General features: G+C 35.4%; 1 protein-coding gene and 1 long non-coding RNA gene across 2 annotated transcripts in view; both read right to left on the reverse strand.

The window, feature by feature from the left end:
• LOC128636623 (involucrin-like) overlaps window positions 1-17530 on the reverse strand; it is a 120880-nt gene extending 103350 nt beyond the window's left edge. Inside the window, exons 1-16 of the mRNA XM_053689614.1 lie at window positions 17404-17530; window positions 15255-15302; window positions 13594-13641; window positions 13339-13389; window positions 10322-10372; window positions 9938-9988; window positions 8494-8541; window positions 8217-8267; window positions 6527-6691; window positions 6023-6070; window positions 5713-5763; window positions 5111-5161; window positions 4348-4398; window positions 3392-3442; window positions 2852-2899; window positions 2556-2606 (exon numbers count right to left, since the gene is read on the reverse strand). Of these exons, the coding sequence (XP_053545589.1) occupies window positions 2556-2606; window positions 2852-2899; window positions 3392-3442; window positions 4348-4398; window positions 5111-5161; window positions 5713-5763; window positions 6023-6070; window positions 6527-6691; window positions 8217-8267; window positions 8494-8541; window positions 9938-9988; window positions 10322-10372; window positions 13339-13389; window positions 13594-13641; window positions 15255-15302; window positions 17404-17454 (915 nt within the window). The 5' untranslated portion in view covers window positions 17455-17530. The remainder of the gene's footprint in view (window positions 1-2555; window positions 2607-2851; window positions 2900-3391; window positions 3443-4347; window positions 4399-5110; window positions 5162-5712; window positions 5764-6022; window positions 6071-6526; window positions 6692-8216; window positions 8268-8493; window positions 8542-9937; window positions 9989-10321; window positions 10373-13338; window positions 13390-13593; window positions 13642-15254; window positions 15303-17403) is intronic.
• Window positions 17531-17828: 298 nt separating this feature from the next.
• LOC128636131 (uncharacterized) lies at window positions 17829-22709 on the reverse strand. The gene is made up of 3 exons (XR_008398669.1): window positions 22657-22709; window positions 18055-18108; window positions 17829-17963 (listed from the first exon to the last, which is right to left on the reverse strand). It is a non-coding gene; the product is annotated as an uncharacterized LOC128636131 (long non-coding RNA).
• Between the last annotated feature and the right edge of the window lie 3128 nt (window positions 22710-25837).

Raw genomic sequence — 25837 nt, forward strand, 5'->3', positions numbered from 1 at the left:
TGCCTATAAATACACCCCTCACCACACTCACAATTCAGTTTAATGAATAGCCAAGAAGTGGGGTGATAAGAAAGGAGCGAAAGCATCAAACAAGGAATTGGAATAATTGTGCTTTATACAAAAAAATAACCACCACAAAAAAGGGTGGGCCTCATGGACTCTTGCCAATTACATGAAAGAAAACATAATTTATGTAAGAACTTACCTGATAAATGAATTTCTTTCATATTGGCAAGAGTCCATGAGATATAATACCCAAGATGTGGAACTTCCACGCAAGAGTCACTAGAGAGGGAGGGATAAAATAAAGACAGCCAATTCCGCTGAAAAAAATAATCCACAACCCAAATCAAAAAATTGAAATAATAAGCAGAAGAATCAAACTGAAACAGCTGCCTGAAGTACTTTTCTACCAAAAACTGCTTCTTAAACAAATATGAAGATTTATCAGTGTCAATATCTGAGGCAGAATCTTCTGAACCAGATAAATCCTCATCAGAAATAGATAAGTCAGAATGATGGCGGTCATTAAAAAATTCATCTGAAATATGAGAAGTTTTAAAAGACCTTTAACGTTTACTAGAAGGAGGAATAACAGACAGAGCCTTCTGAATAGAATTAGAAACAAATTCTCTTACATTAACAGGAACATCCTGAACATTAGATGTTGAAGGAACAACAACAGGTAATGGATTATTACTAATGGAAACATTATCTGCGTTAGAAAGTTTATCATGACAACACAAACTACAGCCGAAGGAACAGTTACCAAAAGTTTACAACAAATACACTTAGCTTTGGTAGAACCAACATCAGGCAGCATCTTTCCAGAAGTAGATTCTGATCCAGGGTCAGGTAGTGATATCTTGCAATATGTAATAGAAAAAACAACATATAAAGCAAAATTATCAAATTCCTTAAATGACAGTTTCAGGAATGGGAAAAAATGCAAAACAAACAAGCCTCTAGCAACCAGAAGCAACAAAAAAGTGAGACTGAAATAATGTGAAAAAAACTGGCGCCAAGTATGACGCCCACATTTTTGGCGCCAAGAATGACGCCCACATTTTTTGGCGCCAAAAAAACATCTGTAGCACACATGCGTCAAAAAATGACTCAACCACGTGAAAACTTCCGGCGTCAACTATGATTTTTGCGCCAAAAAAGTCTTGTGCCAAAAATGACACAATAAATTGAAGCATTTTCTGCACCCGCGAGCCTAACAGCCCGCAATTTAGAAAAAAAGTCAAATTGAAATTTTTAAGGTAAGAAAAATATTTATTCATATGCATTTTCCCAAAAAAAGACAGTCTGAAAGAAGGAATACTGATTATCCTGAATCATGGCAAATATAAGTTTAAAACATATATTTAGAACTTTACATATAAAGTGCCCAACCATAGCTTAGAGTGTCATGAATAAAATAAGACTTACTTACCCTAAGACACTCATCTACATATAGTAGATAGCCAAACCAGTACTGAAACGAGAATCAGTAGAGGTAATGGTATATAAGAGAATATCGTCGATCTGAAAAGGGAGGTAGGAGAAGAAATCTCTACGACCGATAACAGAGAACCTATTAAATAGATCCCCTAGAGGAAGATCATGGTATTCAAATTGGCAATACTCTCTTCACATCCCTCTGACATTCACTGCACTCTGAGAGGAAAACCGGGCTTCAGCCTGCTGCGAAGCGCATATCAACGTAGAAATCTAGCACAAACTTACTTCACCACCTCCATGGGAGGCAAAGTTTGTAAAACTGAATTGTGGGTGTGGTGAGGGGTGTATTTATAGGCATTTTGAGGTTTGGGAAACTTTGCCTCTCCTGGTAGGAATGTATATCCCATACGTCACTAGCTCATGGACTCTTGCCAATTATATGAAAGAAATATATGTTATTGGTCATTGTTACTCACACCGCACTGCATCACTAGCAGAGGCTGGACCATAAGACAGCAGAAAACAAAAAACAAATGAGATTTTTCTAGCAGCAAAACTAAGTTCACTTCTGGTACATCTCATATCCTGTGGGTTCCCTGCAGACAAGACTACACGACGTGCATCTATGAAAAATGTAGTTTTATTGAAAAGTAGCAAATGTAGGCCAAAACAGGCTAATTATAATATAACACCAATGTAACAACATTAACTCTAGCAGAGGAAGCAAAACACATTTTCGTTAGGCTTTAAATTCCGTATTATAACTACAAATTTCACAGTGATTTTTTCCTGAGTAATTTAAATACAAATTTTATTTTTTCCCCACAACTCATGAATGTAAAAGCGATTTAACCATACAACTTTTACTTAGTGTTTATGTTTCTTTATTTTATACAATTTTTAAATTACAATATTTTTGTGAGCCCTACTGTTATTTATGCATTGCCTTTACATACTAAATGCAAGGAACACCCCATTTGTGAGACACACTGTTTTAAAGGTAAAAAACTGCCTTTAGATAATTCCATCTGGGGCTCTATAGTACTGTTGAGACGTCATAGAATTTTGTAGGGGCAAAGACCTTTAGATAACTGGCCCTAGTTCCTCACCTGATCTCCTTGCGTTTCAGATTCTTTCAAGTCCAGTTGAGGAGTTTCCGTCTAGAAAGAAGAGACATTTAATATATTCACCCCAAATAAAAATCTTACAACCCTTATATATGCTGCATTAGATATAAGAACCTGCTTTGATATAAATCTATAACCATAAAAAAAATTGTTCATCAATTATATAAATCGTTCTTTGGAGAACAAGTCAAGCCCTTTAAACAAAGAAAACAAAATAATATTTCTAATATACATAAAAATCAGCAGGAATAATATTAAAAGTGTGACAGACGTCTTACCTTCTCTTCTGAGAACTCTGTTTCGCTCATATTTTCATGAGGTTCTATCTGGAACAAAAAAAACACTTTGATAAAAACATCCCAATGTGAGAAGATTTAACCCAAGCAGAGGCCGGGAATCTCATTGTACAATAAGGAAAATAATATGCTTCAAATTCATTATTATAAAGTACAAATTTCACTGTTTTTTTTCCTTTGTAATTTAAATACAAATTTTTATTTTTCCATAAAATATGATTTTTGCAGAAGTACTTTGTTACGAATATAAATACGATTTAACAATACAATTTTATACTGTGATTATTTCTTCATGTTCTCATTTTATACGATTTTTAAATTACGCTTATAGAGCCTTAGTGTAATGCAATAATTTGCCTTCACACACTAGATGCAAAGAACACCCTTTACTGGATGTAATAAAAACATCTAATACTGCAAAGGACCAATAAGTATATAATGGAATAATATTTCTAATGCACAGAAAAATCTAACAGGAATAATATTAAAGGCTTGACAAAATGTGTGTGACAGAGGTCTTACCTTCTCTTCCAAGGACTCTGAATCATTCATAATTTCATGATGTTCTTGTATCTGGAACAAAAAAAAATATTTATTAAATACATCCCAATGATGTGGAAATTTAGCCCAAATAGGTTTCTGCCGGATGGAGAAATAAGAGACCAGAAATATAAAAGGGAAACCAGGTTACAGGATCTTTATTACTGCTAGCAGGACTTTCCTTACAGACAAATAAGAAGTAAGCTCTTGGTACATTTTACAGCTTATATACTAGTAAGATTCCTAGGTTAGAGAAATATATGTTATTGGTCATTGTTACTCACACCGCACTGCATCACTAGCAGAGGCTGGACCATAAGACAGATAGCAGAAAACAAGACACAAATGAGATTAATTTCTAGCAGCAAAACTAAGTTCACTTCTGCTACATCTCATATCCTGTGGGTTCCCTACAAACAAGACTACACGATATGTGCGTCTTGGGAAAATGTAATTTCATAAAAAGGTAGCAAATGTAGGCCAAAACAGGCTAATTATTATATAACACCAATGTAACAACATTTACTCTAGCAGAGGCAGAAAAACACATTTTCATTAGGCTTTAAATTCCGTATTATAACTACATATTTCAGTGTTTTTTCCTGAGTAATTTAAATACAAATTTAAATTTTTCCAAAATTTTTCCCCAGAACCCATTACAAATGTAAAAGCGATTTAACCATACAACTTTTACTTAGTGTTTACGTTTCTTTATTTTATACAATTTTTAAATTACAATATTTTTGTGAGCCCTACTGTTATTTATGCATTGCCTTTACATACTAAATGCAAGGAACACCCCATTTGTGAGACACACTGTTTTAAAGGTAAAAAACTGCCTTTAGATAATTCCATCTGGGGCTCTATAGTACTGTTGAGACGTCTTATAGAATCTTGTAGGCGCAAAGACCTTTAGATAACTGCCCCTAGTTCCTCACCTGATGATCTTGCGGTTCAGATTCTTTCAAGTCCAGTTGAGGAGTTTCAGTCTAGAAAGGAGACATTTAATATATTCACTCCCAAATAAAAACCTCTTATAACCTTTATATATGCGGCATTAGATATAAGAACCTGCTTTGATATAAACCTATAACCATAAAAAGAATTGTTCATCAATATTATAAATCATTCTTAGGAGAACAAGTCAAGCCCTGTAAGCAAAGACACGCAATAAGAATAAAATGGAATTATATTTCTAATATACATAAAAAGCTGAAGGAATAATACTGAAGGCTTGACAAAAGGCTGTGAGAGGTCTTTACCTTCTCTTCGGTGAACTCTGATTGGCTCATATTTTCATGAGGTTCTATCTGGAACAAATAAAAACTATTTGATAAAACCATTCCAATGTGAGAACATTTAACAATAGCAGAGGCCAGGAATCTCATTGTACAATAACGAAAACAATATGCTTTAAATTCCGTATTATAAGTGCAAATTTCACCATGTTTTTTTCCTTTGTAATTTCAATACAAATTTTAATTTTTGCAGAATGCCAAGTCTCACTATTGAAAAAATTATTCCAGCCTCACTTAAAAGAAAGGACCTTTATAATATTTTTGCAGAATTCATAAGAGTAATAGACTCTGCAAGAAACTAATAAAGGTCCTTTATTTTAAGTGAGGCTGGAATCAATTTGTTGATAATAGCTTATATCAGACTTACAGCCTACATGAGAAGGAATTAAAGACTTGTCTTTACCTTGTCTTCTTGGAGCTCATATTCCTCCAAGCTCAAATGAAGAGTTTCCATCTAGAAGGAGAAGACATTTAATATATTTTCCACACAAACCCCAAAAACTACAAGCCCTGATTAGCTGCTTTACATGTAATTATCTCTAACCTTCAACAAATTGACCTTCAGTAATAAAGATGGATATAATAAAAAAAAATATATAATACTGTATATACAAAGAAGCAATAAGAGTAAAATAGAATAATATTTCTAATGCACAATTCCGCAGTGGTTTTCCTGGGTAATTTCAATACAATTTTTTATTTTTCCATTAAAAATATTTTACAGAATTATTTCATTATTAATTTAAAAGGGATTTAACAATACAAGTATTTATATTTCTTCATTTTTTATATGATTTTTAAATAACAGTAAGACTCACAATAAAATAGAACGTATGCTTCGCCTTTACATACTAAATGCAAGTAACAACCCGATGTGAGACACACTGTTTAAAAGGTAAAAACTGCCTGTAGATAATTCCAACTGGGGCTCTATAGTACTGTTGAGATGTCTTATAGAATCTTGTAGGCTCAAAAACCTTTAGATAACTGGCCCTAGTTCCTCACCTGATCTCCTTGCGGTTCAGATTCTTTCAAGTCCATATGAGGAGTTTCCGTCTAGAAAGAAGAGGCATTTAATATATTCACACCCAAATAAAAACCTCTTTCAACCCCTTATATATGCTGCATTTGATATAAGATTCTGCTTTGATATAAATCTATAACCATAAAAATGTGGTCATCAATAATATAAATCGTTCTTAGGAGAAGTCAAGCCCTTTAAACAAAGACGCGCAATAAGAATAAAATAGAATAATATTTCTAATATACATAAAAATCTGCAGGAATAATACTAAAGGCATGACAGACATCTTACCTTCTCTTCTGAGAACTCTATTTCGCTCATATTTTCATGAGGTTCTGTCTGGAACAAAAAAAATATTTGATAAAGATGTGAGAAGATTTAACACAAGCAGAGGCCGGGAATCTCATTGTACAATAAGGAAAATAATATGCTTCAAATTCATTATTAGAAGTACAAATTTTTACAGTTTTTTTTCCTTTGTAATTTAAATACAAATTTTTCCATAAAATATGATTTTTGCAGTATTTTGTTAAGAGTATAAATACGATTTAACAATACAATTTTATACTGTGATTATTTCTTCATGTCTTCATTTTATACAATTTTTAAATTACATTTTCTAAAGAGCCTTAGTTTAATGCATTAATTTGCCTTCACACACTATGCAAAGAAGACCCTTTACTGGGTGTGATAACAGGTGGTCTTCATCGGCACAATATTTTAGTGGGTATGACACTCATGTTATTCAGGAGGGGGCTCTTTGGGTAGCTCATTGCAGCCCCCCCCCGAACTTACCCCAACATCCCCCCTGGTGGTCTGTTGGACTACATCACAGGGGAAATAAGGGTCAGTGATGTCATCAGATCTCAAACCCGGATGTGCCAGGTTGAACACAGGGATTAAGCAGACTGGATGAAGGGGATACGTATTCAAAACCATCAATCTCAGCTCCCTTAAGCCCTAAAAATCCCCCAAAACCCATTGTTTAAAAGGCAAAGTTAAAGCATTTAAAGAAATAACATCTCTGTGGGTCTAACAGCTCATCAAAAAGGTCTAGGGTCCCCACAACCCCTAGATTTAAAGGGCCACTGTAAGTAAATATTTTCTATGCCTGTTACTAACTACCCCAAATACTCTTTTTATCAATAGCATTTCATTAACATATCTCTACCGTAGATCAGAAATCTTGTCTGCAAATTTAATTGTTTTCCAAACCCACTCCGTGGTTATCCTTTGCTATGTACCAATCCGTTTACAATACCTAGGTTTCAAAATGGCGCTTTAAACACAAAGTTATTGGTTTAAGTATTTTGAACATGCAGTGCTTAAAATAGTGGGCAGGATAACGTGACATCATCGGCGAATAAAAGATATAACTTTTAGAATGTTATGAAACTTCGTTTTGGAGAAAATATAGGTCAGTAGGTTTTAATTAATGTTTATTAACTTTAATATGTTAGTTGTTTAGCTTAAAAATTATAACAGAAATTAATCCTTTAAAGCCCAAAAGCCTCTTTAAAAACATACCCCTATATAGCTTTTACTAGCCAGGTGATCACTCTGTTAATAATTATGCATTTATTTGAGTAGAGGCTCATGGGAGAACCGTACGTGCACATTAAAGTTATATACATATAGGGAAAGGGCCTTTTTATATTCATAAAGAAAAACATGCAGACTAACCAAATATTCTAGATGTCTGCGAAAAAACATACAATATTTCTGCATTTAATTACACTAAAATGTTTGGTAAAGTTTACAGTCTCATATCTGAATTTTCTACATTATAATGTTATTTCTTAAAACTATGATTATGTCATTATGATTTTTTTTTTTTTTAAAGAAACATGGTTCCCTGCTAAACTTTATAGAAATCCTTACATTAGATGACATTTTGCATTTTAAGATCACAATTTTTTAATAGGTTTAGTTTTGGTTTTTACCACATGCCTATTATTGGGGTTTTTACATTTTTTTTAAAATCTTCTTCTGGAGATATCTACTCACAATCGTATTGTGTACCTTTACAAGTGATAGACCGCATATGTGCATTTCCGCATTTGTTCACAAAACAAATGCCAAAGTGGCCACATTTGTGCAGATATTTGCGGGTTCCACTTTTTTTTTACTAATAAATTTTGCACTGAAAAAAATAAACCAACTAAATGCCACAGACCACAGACATTTCTGGAATTTGTTTATAGCTTATTAATTGTACTGGAAAACAGCGCACTTATTGCACGTGGGCACAGAATCCCAGACAGTAAAGGCTCAATATCAACAAATTAACAAAGTGATTCCAACCTCACTAAAGAAAGGACCTTTATTATTTTTTTGCAGGGTCCATAGGAGTAATAGACAGACCCTGTAAGAAAAAATAAAGATTCTTTTAAGTGAGGCTGGAATCAATTTGTTTATTTGTTGATAACCGTTTATATCAGAGACTTACAACCTACATGAGAAGGAATTAAAGACTTGTCTTTACCTTGTCTTCATGGTGCTCAGATTCCTGCAAACTCAACTGAAGAGTTTCCATCTAGAAGAAGACAACATATTGTTTACCCATTAAAAAAAAACTATACAAGCCCTGATACGCTGCTTTACACAATCTCTAACCTTCAACAAGTTGACCTTCAGTAATAAAGAAGACTAAAGTAAAATAAAATATACTACTGTAAACAAAGATGCAATAGAAAATATTTCTGACCAGAAAAAGCTGCAGGAATATAATAAAGACGAAAGATGTGTAACAGAGGTTTTACCTTCTCTTCCGAGAACTCTGATTCGTTCATATTTTCATGAGGTTCTATCTGGAGCAAATATAAAAAATAAATACAGAGCATTTTATCAGTAGCTGAGACAGGAAAATCATAGAATAATGAAAACAAAATGTTTCAAATTCTGTATTAAAAGTACAAATTAAAGGGGTTTTTTTGCATGTGTAGTTTTATTGCAATTTCTACTCCTTCCTTAAATATTTTCTTTTCTGTTATTTCAATACAAATTTAAATTTTTCCATAAAATGATTTTTCATAACAATGTTATGAATCTAAATGCAATTTTACAATACAATTTTTTTTTTACTGAGGGTTTTTATTTCAATAATTTATCTATTAATTTCATAGGATTTTTAAAATATGATTTTTTGCAAGCCCTATTGTAATTCATCATCTTCATATGCTAAATGCAGGGAACACCCCTAAGCCTCATTGGATAACGTGCTCATCAGCTGCACAATGCTTTTAGTGTGACTAACCACCACTTATTATCCGGGGAAGGTGGCTCTTTTGGAGCTCCCCTCGCACTTACCCCCCACATCCCTGGAGAGCTAATGGCCAGTTATCCCAGGGGGGGAATATGTGGATACCGGTGATGTTTTCCGGCCCTGGAAGTGCCAGATTTCTACAGACTGCTTAAGGGAGTAGAATAGAGGGGTAATATTCAAACCCCTCAATCTCAGCTTCCTTAAGCCATAGAAACCTCCAAGACTTATTTGAAAGGAAAACTTAAAGCAATAAAAAAAAAAAATTTTTGTAGGAATAAGGTCTCTGTGGGCCTGTAACACCCAGAAGCCCCTCTTTAAAAACATGTCCCTATATAGCTTTTAATGGCCAAGTGACCACTGCAGTAATATTGCTGACGTGACAAATAATTGTGCATTTATTTGAGGTGAGTCTCATGGAAACCCCTAAGTGCAGATCACATTTATATAAACAAACCCTTTCATTCATTAACACATTTTGTTGTAGAGTTTTAGAAATCCTTACTTTAGATGACATTTTTTATTTAAAGATCACAAATTGTTAATAGATTTAGGTTTTTTAGACCTATTTTTGGCGGGGTTTTTTTGTACAAATACATTTTGTACTGGAAAAAAAACAAAAAAAAAACAATGCTAAATACTGCAGACTGCAGCTATTTCGCCATTTGTTAATAATCACTTATTCAATGTACTGAACAACGGCACACTTACTGCATGTGGGCACAGAATCCCAGACTGCCAAGTCTCAATATCAACAAATTAAATTGATTTCAGCCTCACTTTAAAGAAAGGACATTTATTATTTTCTTGCAGGGTCCATAGGAGTAATAGACTAAGACCCTGTAAGAAAAAATAAAGGTCCTTAAGTGAGAGGCTGTTTGTCAATAATAGCTTATATCAGAGACTTAGACCTACATGAGAAGGAATTAAAGACTTGTCTTTACCTTGTCTTCTTGGAGCTCAGATTCCTGCAAACGTAACTGAGGGGTTTCCATCTAGAAGGAGAAGACATTAAAAATATTTTCCACTAAAAAAAAAAAAAACTATACGAGCGCCGATATGCTGCTTTACATGTAATAATCTCTAACCAACAACTTGACCTTCAGTAATAAAGATGACTATACTAAAAAAAAGTCTAATGCTGTAAACATAGATGCAAAAAGAGTAAAATAGAATAATGTTTCTAATGCACAGAAAAAGCTGCAAGAATAATATTAACCTCTTAAGGACATATGACGGAATTTTTCCGTCATAAAACAATTGAGCAAACTGAAAGCTGTGTCCTTAAAGGGTTAAAGGTGTGGCAACGTGTGTGACAGACATTTTACCTTCTCTTGCGAGAACTCTGATTCGTTTATATTTTCATGAGGTTCTTCCATCTAAAACAGAAAAAACAATTTGATAAAACATCCTAATTATGTGGAAATTATCCCCAATTGGTTCTTGCCAGGAGGAGAAATCAGAGACCGGACCAGATATGCAAACAAAGGAAAACTTGATTATAAAATGATCTTTATTACTGCTAGCAGGACTTCCCTTACAGACAGATAAAAGAGAAGTAAGCTCTTGCTACGTTTTATAGCTTATTTACTAGTAAGATTCCTAGGTAAGAGAAATATATGTAATAAGTTATTGTTACTCTCACCGCACTGCATCACTAGCAGAGGCTGGACCATAAGACAGATAGCAGAAAACAAAGAACAAATGAGAGATTAATTTATAACAGCAAAACTAAGTTTACATCTGCTACATTTCATGTCCCGTGGGTTCCCTGCAGACAAGACTACATGACACGTGCATCTTAGGAAAATGTAGTTTCATAAAAAAGTAGCAAATGTAGGCCAAAACAGGCTAATTATTATACAACACCAATGTAACAACATTAATTCTAGCAGTGTTTTATTCCCCGAGTAATTTCTATACAAATTTTTGTTTTTCCACAAAAAATTATTTTACAGAACTAATTCCTTACAAATTTAAAAGCTATGTAACAATACAATTTTTATTGAGTGTTTATATTTCTTTATTTTATACGATTTTTAACCCCTTAATGACCACAGCACTTTTCCATTTTCTGTCCGTTTGGGACCAAGGCTATTTTTACATTTTTGAGGTGTTTGTGTTTAGCTGTAATTTTCCTTACACTCATTTACTGTACCCACACATATTATATAACGTTTTTCTCGCCATTAAATGGACTTTCTAAAGATACCATTATTTTCATCATATCTTATAATTTACTATAAAAAATATTATAAAATATGAGGAAAAAATGGAAAAAAACACACTTTTTCTAACTTTGACCCCCAAAATCTGTAACACATCTACAACCACAAAAAAACACCCATGCTAAATAGTTTCTAAATTTTGTCCTGATTTTAGAAATACCCAATGTTTACATGTTCTTTGCTTTTTTTGTAAACTATAGGGCCATAAATACAAGTAGCACTTTGCTATTTCCAAACCATTTCTTTTCAAAATTAGCGCTAGTTACATTGGAACACTAATATCTTTCAGGAATCTCTGAATATCCATTGACATGTATATATTTTTTTTTTAGTAGACAACCCAAAGTATTGATCTAGGCCCATTTTGGTATATTTCATGCTACCATTTCACCGCCAAATGCAATCAAATACCAAAAATCGTTCACTTTTCACAAACTTTTGGTTTCTAACTTAAATTATTTACAAACAGCTTGTGCAATTATGGCATAAATGGTTGTAAATTCTTCTCTGGGATCCCCTTTGTTCAGAAATAGCAGACATATATGACTTTGGCGTTGCTTTTTGGTAATTAGAAGGCTGCTAAATGCCACTGCGCACCACACGTGTATTATGCCCAGCAGTGAAGGGGTTAATTAGGGAGCATGTAGGGAGCTTTTTGGGATAGTTTTAGCTTTAGTGTAGTAGACAACCCCAAGTATTGATCTAGGCCAATTTTGGTATATTTTATGCCACCATTTCACCGCCAAATGCGATCAAATTAAAAAAAAAGTTAAATTTTTCTCAATTTTAGGTTTCTCACTGAAATTATTTACAAACAGCTTGTGCAATTATGGAACAAATGGTTGTAAATGCTTCTCTGGGATCCCCTTTGTTCAGAAATAGCAGACATATATGGCTTTGGCATTGCTTTTTGGTAATTAGAAGGCCTCTAAATGCCGCTGCACATCACACGTGTATTATGGCTAGCAGTGAAGGGGTTAATTATGTAGCTTGTAGGGAGCTTGCAGGGTTAATTTTATCTTTAGTGTAGAGCTCAGCCTCCCACCTGAAACATCAGACCCCCTGATCCCTCCCAAACAGCTCTCTTCCCTCCCCCACCCCACAATTGTCCCCGCCATCTTAAGTACTGGCAGAAACTCTGCCAGTACTAAAATAAAAGGTATTTGGCCCTTTTTTAAAAAAAAAAAAAAAAAAAAAGCATATTTACATATGCTGATGTGTATGATCCCCCCTTAGAACCCAACCTCACTGATCCCCCACCTAACAGCTCTCTAACCCTTCCCCTCTGCCTTAATGGGCGCCATCTTGGGTACTGGCAGCTGTCTGCCAGTACCCAGTTTTGCAAAAAATGTGCCTTTTTTTTTAAAAAAAAAAAAAGCCCTTTTCTGTAGTGTAGCTTTCCCCCCCCACCAAGACCAACCCCCAACCCCTTCCAGATCCCTTAGATTATATTTTTAATATTTAAACTTTCTAAGTTTATTTACTTTTAACTTTATGTTTTTCTGTAGTGTAGCAGTTCCCACCCGCTCCCGCCCCGTGCACGCGCCCGCCCACCACCCCCCGTGCACGTGCACGCCCCCGTGGGTCCCGCCCCCGATCCCGCCCCCCTCCACTCCATACAGAGCATCGATGGCCGCCCACCCGCCTCCCACGTAAGCTCCCACCCACCAACGATACCGGCCATCGATGTCCGGTGCAGAGAGGGCCACAGAGTGGCTCTCTCTGCATCGGATGGCCAAGGGGGGTTATTGCAGGATGCCTCCATATCGAGGCATCACTGCAATAACCGGAAAGCAGCTGGAAGCGAGCAGGATCGCTTCCAGCTGCTTTCCAGACCAAGGACGTACGCCACACGTCCTCGGTCATTAACTGTCTTTTTTTTGAGGACGTGTGGCGTACGTCCTTGGTCGTTAAGGGGTTAAATTACTTTTTCTGAGCCCTACTATAATGTAAGCATCAACTTCAGATACTTAATAAAAGGAACAACCCTTAGTGAGACGCACTGTTTTAAAGGTAAAAACTGTCTTTAGATAATTCCAACTGGAGCTTTATATTAATGGTGAAATAACAATCTTGTAGGCTCAAAGACCTTTAGATAACTGTCCTTAGTTCCTCACCTGATCTCCTTGGAGCTCAGATTCTTTCAAGTCCAGTTGAGGAGTTTCCCGCTAGAAAGAAATGTCATTTAATATGAGAACCTGCCATGATATGAAATCTATAACCTTAAAAAAAATTGTCCATCAAAAATCATTTGTAGGAGAACAGGTCCTGTAGACAAAGAGCAAAAAGAAGAAACTGCATTTTTTCTAATATACATAAAAAGCTGCAGGAATATTATAGGCTTGACAAAAGGTGTGTGACAGAGGTTTTACCTTTTCTTCCGAGAGCTCTGATTCGTTCATATTTTCATGAGGTTCTATCTGGAACAAAAAAAACTATTTGCTAAAAACATCCCAATGTGAGAACACTTAATGCTAGTAGACATTGGGAATCTCATTGTACAATAAGGAAAACAATATGCTTTTAATTCCGTATTATTACTACAGATATCACTGTGCTTTTTTCCTTTGTAATTTCAACACAAATTATTTTTCCATAAAATATTTTTTCAGAAGTATTTTGTTAAATAAATATATGCAAGTTAAACAATTTTAGAGTTTATTTGTTCATGTTCATTTTATACGATTTTTAAATTACTAATTCTAAAGAGCTTTTTGTAATAGATGAATTGCCTTCATACTCTAAATGCAAGGAAGTTTGTGCAGTTGAAGACGTTTTCACATGCAGCAATGCTTTAGTGCATATGACAATCACGTTATCCAGGAGGGGGGCTCTTTTGGGAGCTAATTGCACCCCCCCCCAACATACCCCAACCCCCGACATCACAGGAGAAATACGAGTCAGTTACGTCATCAGGCCTTGGAGACCTGGAAGTGCTGGGTAACTGCAGAGGGATTAAGTCAGCTGGATGGAGGGGGTTAGTATTCAAACTCCTCAATCTCAGCTCCCTTAAAGCCCTAAAATCCCCCAAAACCCATTGTTTGAAAGGCAAAGTTAAAGCATTTAAAAAAAGAACATAAAAAAACACACATTTTGTAAGAATGGAGTCTATGTGGGTCTGTAACAGCTTATCAAAAAGGTCTAAGGTCCCCCAAGTCCCCTAGATGTAAAGCCCAAAAGCCTCTCTGTAAAAACATGCCCCTATATAGCTTTTACTAGCCAGGTGATCACTCTGGTAATAATTATGCATTTATTTGAGTAGAGGCTCATGGGAGAACCTTACGTGCACATTAATGTTATATACATATAGGGAAAGGGCCTTTTGTATATTCCTAGAGAAAAACATGCAGACTAACCTAATATTCTAGATGGCTGCAAACATACTTCAATATTACTGCATTTAATTACACTAAAAGGTAAAAGTTTACAGTCTCACATTATCTCTGAATTTGCTACATTCTAATGTTAATTCTAAAAACTATCTTCTCTCATTATGATTTCCCTTTTTTAAAAAAAAATGCGTCCCTGTTGAATGTTATAGAAATCCTTGCTTTAGAGGACATTTTGCATTTTAAGATCACACATTTTTAATAGGTTTAGTTTTTTTAGACCACATGTCTATTAATGTTATTTTTTTGTTTTCTTTAATCTTTCATCTTCTGGAGATATATCTACTCCCAACCATATTGTGTAGATTTACAAGTGTTGGCCGCTATTGTTTTGTTCACAAAATAACCAAAATAGGCCAAAAACAAATAAATCTTGCACCGATAACCCCCAAAAACTAAATACCGCAGACAACAGCCATTTTTGGCATTTGTTAATAGCTTATTCAATGTACTGTAAAACAGCACACTTATTGCATGTGAGCACAGAATCCCAGACTGCCAAGTCTCAATATCAACAAGCAAATTGATTCCAGCCTCACCTAAAAGAAAGGACCTTTATTATTTTCCTGCAGGGTCCATAGGAGTAATAGACTAATTTTACATCAGAGACTTAGACCTACATGAGAAGGAATTAAAGCCTTTACCTTGTCTTCTTGGTGCTCAGATTCCTGCGAGATCAACTGAGTTTCCATCTAGAAGGAGAAGACATTTAATATATTCTCCATCCAATAAAAATAAAAACTATATGAGCCCTGATACGCTGATTTACATGTAGGAATGCTGCAGCCATTTTTGGCATTTGTTAATAGCTTATTCAATATACTGTAAAACAGCACACTTATTGCATGTGAGCACAGAATCCCACACTTTTAAGTCTCAATATAAATGATAAACTATAAACTAATTGATTCCATCCTCACTTAAAAGAAAGGACCTTTATTATTTTCTTGCAGGGTCCATAGGAGTAATAGACAGGCCCTGCAAGAAAATAATAAAGTTCCTTTAATTTAAGTGAGGCTGGGATCAGTTTATTTATACATTAATAGCTATCAGAAACTTAGACCAGGGTCGACTCCAAAGGGGGGGCTTTGGGGGGACAATGCCCACCCAAATGGAATGCTGTGCCCCCTCAAAAAATATTGATATGATCATACACTTTAAAAATAAATAAAATGAATCGTTATGTAATGCTACATGCTGGGGGCAGAGTTAGCTGCCAAACTGAGGTCGCATCACGCATCTGCAAAGAGCTCCGTGTCTTAACCTCTTATTTGGAATTGGAAGTTAGAGACTTTTTGGACAATAGACCATGATAAGAATATGATTGTATCATATACGTAACAATAAGTCTATAAATGGCTACCGGCTTCTATCGACGCCTCAAAAGTGCACTGTGATCTTAGGCTGGGCCTAAGATCAAAGTGCACTTTTGAGGCGTTGATAGAAGCCGGTAGCCATTTATATACTTATTTTTATAGGATACAATCATATTCTTATATAGAAAGGGGAGTGCTGCTGCAGTATGCTTCCGGCAGGTAGAAGGAAGAGAAGTAGAGCAGACCAACTCATAAGAAAAGGGGTAGTGTGGAGCCAACCAAAAAAAAAAGCGGCGGACTACCGCAAAAGCAAGTAAGAAAAAAAAACGGATGGCTACTGAGCAACAGTAAAAAGGTATATTTATTCCAATAAAAAAATACACATATTAGTGAACAAGGTCACAACAAACAAAGGAAGGGAACAGCTATCTTACATGTTTCACGCACACTTGCGCTTAATCATAGATGCTGAAGACAAGTATGGACAGCTGCTATATTTAAAGGGGCAACGCACCAATGGAAAATTTCAATCAATTTAAATCATACAATCAATGGTTGTCACATAGACATCCAATTAATAAAGTGTGTGTCCACAATAAATACAGCAGATCAGGTAAGAAAAACATATTCAATATACTTGTGGAGGAGAAACAATATCTGGCACATATTGAAAAAAGTTGTGATGTAAAAAATAATAACAATGCATATATAATCATTTTTAAACATTGATTTACAAAGAATATATAGTAGAAAAGACACAGAAAGCAGAAAACTAAGTGTCAGGAAAAATTTGAAAATTGCTACAAATCCTCAAAGAACAAACGAAAGTGTCACAAAATGCAATCTTTGTATCCTAAACATCAACACAGATATTACACAACATCATTTGGCAGGGTGTCACAATGGATCTGAGAGAATCATATTCTTATAGTTTCACAGTACATAGGTTATATTAAGTAGCTTGATATCCGTTAGTTATTGTGAAACAGGTATAGCTAAATCTAATCTACAAAATTACCAGTACCTGAAAACCTAGTATCCTCTCTGCTATTGCAAACAAAGGGGTTCATTGCATTGGGGGGTTTGGACTGCATGGCTGTCTAGGGGACATGATTGAGGTTTGAGAATGAGTTTAAGGGTTTTGGATCATGGTGATTAAGAGGTGAATTGTTTTTAAGGAGCTATTGCACTGGGGGTCTCAAGTTTAATGGCTCTGTTTTAGTGCACTGCATAGGATTTAGACTTCATTCTTTTACCTTGTGATTTAGCACATATTCTCCAAATGTTAATAGTGGGGGATAAGCCAGCTAGAAGCTACACTTTCCTGCAGAATATGTAGGTCTGCTCTTATTTTGACTCTCATACATGCTTTGTAAATCCATGCCCCCTCGTGAAAAAAATGCCCCCCCATTTCATTCAATCTGGAGCAGACCCTGACTTAGACCTACATGAGAAGGATTTAAAGACTTGTCTTTACCTTGTCTTCTTGGAACCCAGATTCCTGCAAGCTCAACTGAATAGGTTCCATCTAGAAGGAGAAGAACATTAAATATATTTTCCACCCAATAAAAAAAACTATACAAGCCCTGATAAGTTGCTTTACATGTAATAATCTCTAACCTTTAACAAACTGACCTTCAGTAATAAAGATGACTATAATAAAAATATATAATACTGTAAACAAAGAAGCAGAAAGAGTAAAATAGAATAATATTTCTAATGCACAGAAAAAGCTGCAGGAATAATATTAAAGGCTTGACAAAAGGTGTGACACAGAGGTTTTACCTTCTCTTCCGAGAACTCAGATTCATTCATATTTTCATGAGAATATATCTGGAACAAAAAACTATTTGATAAAGACATCCCTGTGATGTGGAAATTGAACTCAAACAGGTTCCTGCCAGTTGGAGAAATAAGAGACCAGACCAGATATGCAAATAAAAAGAAACCAGATTACAGAATGATCTTTATTACCTAATTCCTCACCTTATCTCCTTGGGGCTCAGATTCTTTCAAGACCAGTTGAGGAGTTTCCCTCTAGAAAGAAGAGACATTTAAAATATTCACCACCAAACCTCTTATAGCCCTGATATAACCCTTGACAAAAGGCGTGTAACAGAGGTCTCACCTTCTCTTCCGAGAACTCTGGTTGAGAACTCATATTTTCATGAGGTTCATCCAACTGGAACAAAAAAACTATTCAATAAAAACATCCCAATGATGTGGAAATTTAACCAGATTATAGAATGATCATTATTACTGCTAGCAGAACTTCCCTTACAGAAAAAAGAGAAGTAAGCTCTTGCTACATTTTACAGCTTATATACTAGTAAGATTCCTAGGTAAGAGAAATATATGTAATAAGTTATTACTCACATTCCACTGCATCACTAGCAGAGGCAGGACAAAATACACATAGAAATGAATCTCTCGATAGCAGACATCACCTGACTGACTTCCGTTTTGGGGGTGGAGCTTGCAGCAGCACGCTTCAGGTCGGTGTCTGTAAGTCGAGTGCCTTACTATCGCTCCCCTACTCTACACCATCTTGCATGGGACCATTCCCCTAGAATCTAATGGGCTACGGGGGGCTGCCTCCCGCTCTGGAGTTGGAAGTCTTTCCAGCCAATGTGGTTGTGGATATCGCTTTTCTTTTTAACTAGAGGCTCACACCACAGAAGCTAAAGTAAAGAGCCGTGGGGCGTTCCTACCTGGGAAGCAAGTGCAGTAGGATGTCTAAGCCCGTTCAACTCTGTTTGAAGGAGGTGTCGGTGACCGGAGTCTAGCAAACCATGGGTCTGTTTGAGGGCGTAGCTGCTGGAGTGTGGAGGGATCCGTACTCCACGCTCGGTTCTTGCAGGTGAAGGTAGTGCATACAGACCAGTCCTGACGGCAGCACCAGCGACTAAAGTGGCATCTTTTCAACACAGTTTCATGATCTCCAGCAAAGTATCCTGGTAAGACCTTGACCTACAATTTAATACTATCACGCCACTCTTCAGCAAGAATCTTGGCTGGCCATTTAATCTTCTGATCCAGCGGAATATTCAAAACGGACCTGCTGTCTGCTTTCTGGGTCTGAGTGGGAGACAGTTTTGGAAGAGGAGAGTGCCAAAACGCAGGGGGGGTTTCTGCCTTTCACAGATTAGTTTCTTAGCCTATAAATTCCCCTAGGCAAGCTGTATTAAAGCAAGGCATAGATCAGAATATGGTGTAGGACTGTTTAATAACTTTACATCTTGGTACGGACAGTCCATTTGGCCATTGTGCATTACAGTAACTTTCTCCTCGGAGGCTATCTGGACAAGGAAGCAGAATTAAGCCTTGGGAGTCTAAAATAAGATTCCTTTCTTTCAAGGAACGCTCAATTTAGAGGAGAAAACCCTTTATTTCACTGAACTGAGCTAACATTACAGTGAACGTGAACTCTATCATAAAGGGTATTTAAAAAAAAAAAAAAAGGAAAGGAAAAGAGTATTCTTGGGTTTGCTCTCAGTATCTAAAGGGAACCAAATTTGTGTGTTGCATCTTTTTTCTTTTTGATCTTTTCTTTTTTTTTCTCTATAGGCCTAAATCACATTTGTTTTTGTTTTTTTGCTTTTTCATAATATATTACTTTCACAAAAATAGGGAACGATCAGGTGGAATAGTAAAGGAAGAAAAAAAAAAAAAAAAAGAGGCTAGGGGGAGGGAAGGGAAAAAAAAGAGGGGGAGGGGCCGCCGAGTCCCTCTCTTCCACACTTGTGTATTTAACTTTCACGATAGTTGTGTTAGAATTTGCACTGTTTTTTTTAATGTGTGTTTTTATTATAGTTTCAGTTGTTTGTAATTCACCCTATGGAAAAATGTGTCACTCAGGTGAAATCTAGTTCACCCAGAATGCCTGTAAAAACTAAAGATAAAAAAGCTAAGATGACCGATGCTAATTTAGATACTACTTCTGATACTACCCCTACTTTGTTCGACTCGCAAACCTTAATAACCCAACTAACGGAATTATTTACCGCTCAATTTGATGTAATTAAAAAGAGCTAGGGTTAATCTCTTCTGATTTAAGCTCCTTGTCCACAGAAGTTAGACAATTCTCTCTTAGAATCCAGGAGGCAGAGGATAGAATATCAGTATTAGAGGATAAAGTTAATGCTCAAGATAGTACTATTTCCAGTCAGGATTATAAAATTAATGCTATGCAGTTGCGCCTTGAGGATCTTGAGGAACGCTCAAGGCGCAACATTAGAATAGTCGGCCTTCCAGAAACCTCAGAATTTGAAGTCCTTAACTCTGCCCAAAGCATTAGGAATTTTGCCCCAACAGCTACCATTGAATATTGAAAGGGCCCATAGAATAGGCTCAAGAAAACCTTTCTCAGAAGGGGCTGCTAAAAACAGGATGGTTATTTTTAAAGTTCTAAATTATCAAAATAAGCTAGAATTGTTAAAATTGTTTAAAAAATGTGTCCCTTTTATGATTGGGAACCATAAAGTACTTTTGTTTCAGGATTTCTCCTATGAAACATTGATGAAAAGGAAGCTGATGGCCCCATATTGCTCTCAACTAATTAACAAAGGGGTAGTTGCACAGATGGTCTACGCTGCTAAAATCATTGTGGAGGACAATGGTTCTAGGCAGACTTTCATCGATGTTTCAGAGGTTAAGAAAAATATTGCCTTAAAACATTGACTTTTTTGGTTGTTGCTCCTTATTCTATAGTGAAGCATAAGATGTCTTATTTAATGGTAACTCTTATTGTTTTTCTGTGCGTGCCTACAGGGGATTGTATATATATATTTTTATTTTCTATTATAATTTATTTTATTTTTTTGTGTGGTCTTTTTCTCTCCTTCCCCCTCCCCAGCCTTCCCAGATGCACGCTGGTTAAAACGAAATGTACAACTATACTGTAATACTATGTTGTAATGTTTAATCTTAAAAATTCACCTTGGTATATAGGTGGTATAGCCTCTTTTATAAAGTGTAAATTAATGTTTAGGGGGCTTAGCAAAATTTAATACAGGAAGGGAGTGGAATATTTTAAAAATTTCCACCACAAATTTATTAGTGCCAGTAAAACCGTTATCAAAATCCATGCGGGGTTATGTAACCTTATTTGATGATGTCTAATCTCAAAATTTTATCATGGAATGTAGGCGGTATAACGTCTCCTACAAAACGTCAACTGATTATTAAGCTCTTAGCAAAATCTAAACCCGATATTGTTTTCCTCCAAGAGACGCATTTAAATTCTGCTGAGGCTGCCAAATTGAAGATGAAATGGGTAGGGGAGGTTATTACTACCTCATCGATTAGCAGGAAATGCGGTGTGGTAATTCTGATTAATAGATTAATTGTCTATAAAATGTTATATGTTTATCTAGACCCAGAGGCCAGATTTATAATAGCTAAACTACACATTAATAATATTATGGACTTTTTGTAATGTATATGCGCCGAATAAATTTGTCTTGCAATTTTGGGATAAGATTAAAATCAAAATATTTCCATTTGTCAAAGAAAATTTGGTATTGGACGGAGATTTTAATTTGACAATATGTCCAGTAATAGATTATTAAAAAAAAATTATGATAGAATTCAGAAAGGGTGCGGGATTATCTTAAAAAGTTTGGTCTTAAACTCAATTTAGTTGATATATGGCGAACTTTTAATCCAGATGTCCAGCGGTTCTCCTGTGAATCAAAAGCCCAAAAAACTTTTTTCCGAATCAATCTATTTTTAATTTTGGAACCCTCTCTATACATTAAACAGAAGCTGACATAGGTGAGATCTTGATATCGGACCACGCAATCATCTCATTGACTCTTTTCTTTGCTAGTAAAACCACTATTAAATCTTCTATATTAGTCTATCCACGGTACCTCTACGATAACATATTTAGGGTTATCTGGTTAAAGCAAAAATGGCAAGATTATCTTGCGGACAATTCCTTGTATCTCAATAAAATAGAAGTACTTTGGGAGCCATTTAAAGTGGTTATGAGGGGTGAAGTAAAAGCCTATTTAAAATATCTGGCATAAAAAGAAGAGAGCACACGAATGACAACTTTCTAACCAGGTTAGAAATGCGTATAAAAAATTTCTTTCAACTCGCTCTGAGATTAATTGGAATAAATATATGCAGTTTAAGAAAGAAAGATCTATTTTTGATACATAAAGCACACGCAGAGGAAGAGGAAGTAAGAATCTCGCTAGACTGATCAAGAACAAGAAGAAAAAGAACTATATAGTGGCAATTAAAAAGGATGGGAATCGGTTCACTGCTTCAGAGGAAATTAGTAAGGCCTTTATCAATTATTATCAAAAGCTATATGTCAAGGTAGATATAAATATCCAAAAGCAAGATGAGAGTTTTGGTCACAGATCATTCTACCAAAACTCCAACAGGATGATTTAGAGGTTCTTAACGCACCAATCACTAAGGAGGAGATAACTAGGGCTATAGTTCATTCCAAATTGAACAAAGCTGTGGGCCCAAATGGCCTCCCTGCTGAATATTATAGAACTCTAGCGGAGGAACTCATTCCTAGTCTGGAGAATAGGAATGAGCGGATGTTCCTATCTCTGTACTGTATTCCACAGCCAATATCTCGCTGATTCCTAAAAAAGGTAAGGATTTAGAAGACTATTATTTTCCTGCAGGGTCCATAGGAGTAATAGACTAATTTTATATCATAGACTTAGACCTACATGAGAAGGAATTAAAGACTTGTCTTTACCTTGTCTTCTTGGTGCTCAGATTCCTGCGACCTCAACTGAGGCGTTTCCACCTAGAAGGAGAAGACAATTAATATATTCTCCACCCAATAAAAAAAAAACTATACGAGCTCTGATACGCTGCTTTACATGTAGGAATGCGGCAGCCATTTTTGGCATTTAATAGCTTATTCAATATACTGTAAAACAGCACACACACATATTGCATGTGAGCACAGAATCCCACACTGTTAAGTCTCAATATAAATGAATTAACTAATTGATTCCATCCTCATTTAAACGAAAGGACCTTTATTATTTTCTTGCAGGGTCCATAGGAGTAATAGACAGACCCTGCAAGAAAATAATAAAGTTAATTCAATTTGAGGCTGGAATCAATTTATTTATACATTAATAGCTTTCAGAAACTTAGACTTGTCTTTACCTTGTCTTCTTGGAACTCAGATTCCTGCAAACTCCACTGAAAAGGTTCCATCTAGAAGGAGAACATTAAAAAACTATACAAGCCCTGATAAGTTGCTTTACATGTAATCTCTAACCTTTAACAAACTGACCTTCAGTAATAAAGATGACTATAATAAAAATATATAATACTGTAAACAAAGATGCAGAAAGAGTAAAATAGAATAATATTTCTAATGCACAGAAAAAGCTGCAGGAATAATATTATAGGCTTGACAAAAGGTGTGTGACAGAGGTTTTACCTTCTCTTCAGAGAACTCAGATTCATTCTTATTTTTATGAGAATATATCTGGAAACTTAAAAAACTATTTGATAAAGACATCCCTGTGATGTGGAAATTTAACTCAAACAGGTTCCTGCCAGTTGGAGAAATAAGAGACCAGACCAGATATGCAAATAAAAAGAAACCAGATTACAGAATGATCTTTATTACCCAATTCCTCACCTTATCTCCTTGGGGTTCAGATTCTTTCAAGTCCAGTTGAGGAGTTTCCCTCTAGAAAGAAGAGACATTTAATATATTCACCACCAAACCTCTTATAGCCCTGATATAGCCCTTGACAAAAGGCGTGTAACAGAGGTCTCACCTTCTCTTCTGAGACCTCTGGTTCATTCATATTTTCATGAGGTTCTTCTAACTGGAACAAAAAAACTATTCAATAAAAACATCCCAATGATGTGGAAATTTAGCCCAAATAGGTTCATACCAGGTTGAGAAATAAGAGACCAGACTAGATATGCAAACAAAGGAAAACTTGATTATAAAATGATCTTTATTACTGCTAGCAGGACTTCCCTTACATACAGATAAAAGAGAAGTAAGCTCTTGCTACGTTTTACAGCTTATATACTAGTAAGATTCCTTGGTAAGAGAAATATATGTAATTGGTCATTGTTACTCACATCCCACTGCATCACTAGCAGAGGCTGGACAAAGTACACATAGCAGAAAAGAACAAATGAGAGATTCATTTCTATCAGCAAAACTAGCAAAAATCAGTACCTTGTTTAATGCTATTCTTAACCTTTGATAGCACACTCTACTGTTTCACGGTTTGCTACACTAATAATTAGGTATCCAGTTGCTATAGTCACAAGAAATATTTGTTCTGGTTTATTACTTTAGTTTTCATATCGTGGCTCTCCCACAAGAAATATATCCTACCGGTATCCTATATACTTATACTCAGGCCCAACAGTGGTCGCTTTACTCTAAGGAGGATATACATATTTGAAAGGAGATTTCATGTCAAACTGTTCATCCCAACTGCTTATTTGGGTTTACCTTATTATATTTGTATGACCTTTGATTTATAGCCTTTTTAAGTTTGAGATTTACTCTGTTATCCACATTTCCTACTTTTTGCCTATTTTTTCTCAAGGTCTTATGTATGATAGTAACTCAGTTTTTATTGTGAATGAACGTCTTTGTTTTGTTTTAACTGCTAAAAATCTCAAGATTATTTAAAAAAAAAAATCTAAAAAAAAAATCTAAAAAAACAGTAGCAAGAGTAAGTCAAAGTAGGCTAATTATTATGCAACACCAATGTAACAACACTTTAACATTAGCAGAGGCAGGAAAACTCATTTCAATATGCTTTGAATTTCGTATTATAACTACAAATTTCACAGTGTTTTTCCTGAGCCATTTTAATAGAAATTTTTATTTTTCCATAAACAATTTTACAGAACAGTTTTATTATAAATTTAAAAAATTGTTAGTGTTCTTTATTTCTTTTTTTTATACGATTTTTAAATTATGTTTTTTGTGAGCCCTACTGTAATGTAAGTATCATTACATAATACAAGTAACACACCCCTTTGTGAGACGCACTGTTTTAAAGGTAAAAAAAATATGCCTTTAGATCATTCTAACTTGGGCTTTCTAGATCTGGTGAGATGTCTTATAGAATCCTGTAGGCTCAAAGCCCTTTAGATAACGCCCTAATTCCTCACCTGATCTCCTTGGGGCTCAGATTCTTTCAAGTCCTGTTGAGGAGTTTCCCTCTAGAAAGAAGAGACATTTAATATTATCACCACCAAATAAAAACCTCTTACAGCCATAAAATGCTGATTAGGATCTGAGAACCTGCCTAGATATAAAATCTATAACCTTAAAAACAAATTGACAGTCAAAAATCATTTGTAGGAGAACAAATCAAGTCCTGTAGACAAAGTGCAATAAGAGGAAACCGCAATTCTAAAAACAGAAAAAGATGCAGGAATAATATTAACGACAAAAGGCGTGACAGACGTTTTACCTTCTCTTCTGAGAACTCTGATTCGTTCATATTTTCATGAGGTTCTATCTGGAACAAAAACAAAATAAAAAAAATTCATTTTTTTGTAAAAATTGCAGAGTCCGGAAACTCATTGTACAGTAAGAAAAACAATGTTTTCAAATTACGTTTACAATGCTTTTAGTGTGAATCACAACCACGTGTCGTTATCCGGGGGGTGGCTCTTTTGGAGATCAATACAGCCTCCCCTCACACTTACCAAGATTTAACACCAAGTAGCCCCTTTTTAAAAACTTGTCCCTATATATAGCTTAATAGTCAAGTGATAACTGTGGTAACAGTGTTGACGTGGCATAAATAATTGGGCATTTGAGGAGAGTCTCATGAATCCCCTATGAGCAGATCCAAGTTATGTAAATTAAACCCAAAGGGCCATTTTTATATTTGGATAACCCTCATTCTTGAACTCATTTTGTTTTT

This window comes from Bombina bombina, chromosome 7 (genome assembly GCF_027579735.1).
Source record: "Bombina bombina isolate aBomBom1 chromosome 7, aBomBom1.pri, whole genome shotgun sequence".
NCBI classification, from domain to species: Eukaryota; Metazoa; Chordata; class Amphibia; order Anura; family Bombinatoridae; genus Bombina; species Bombina bombina.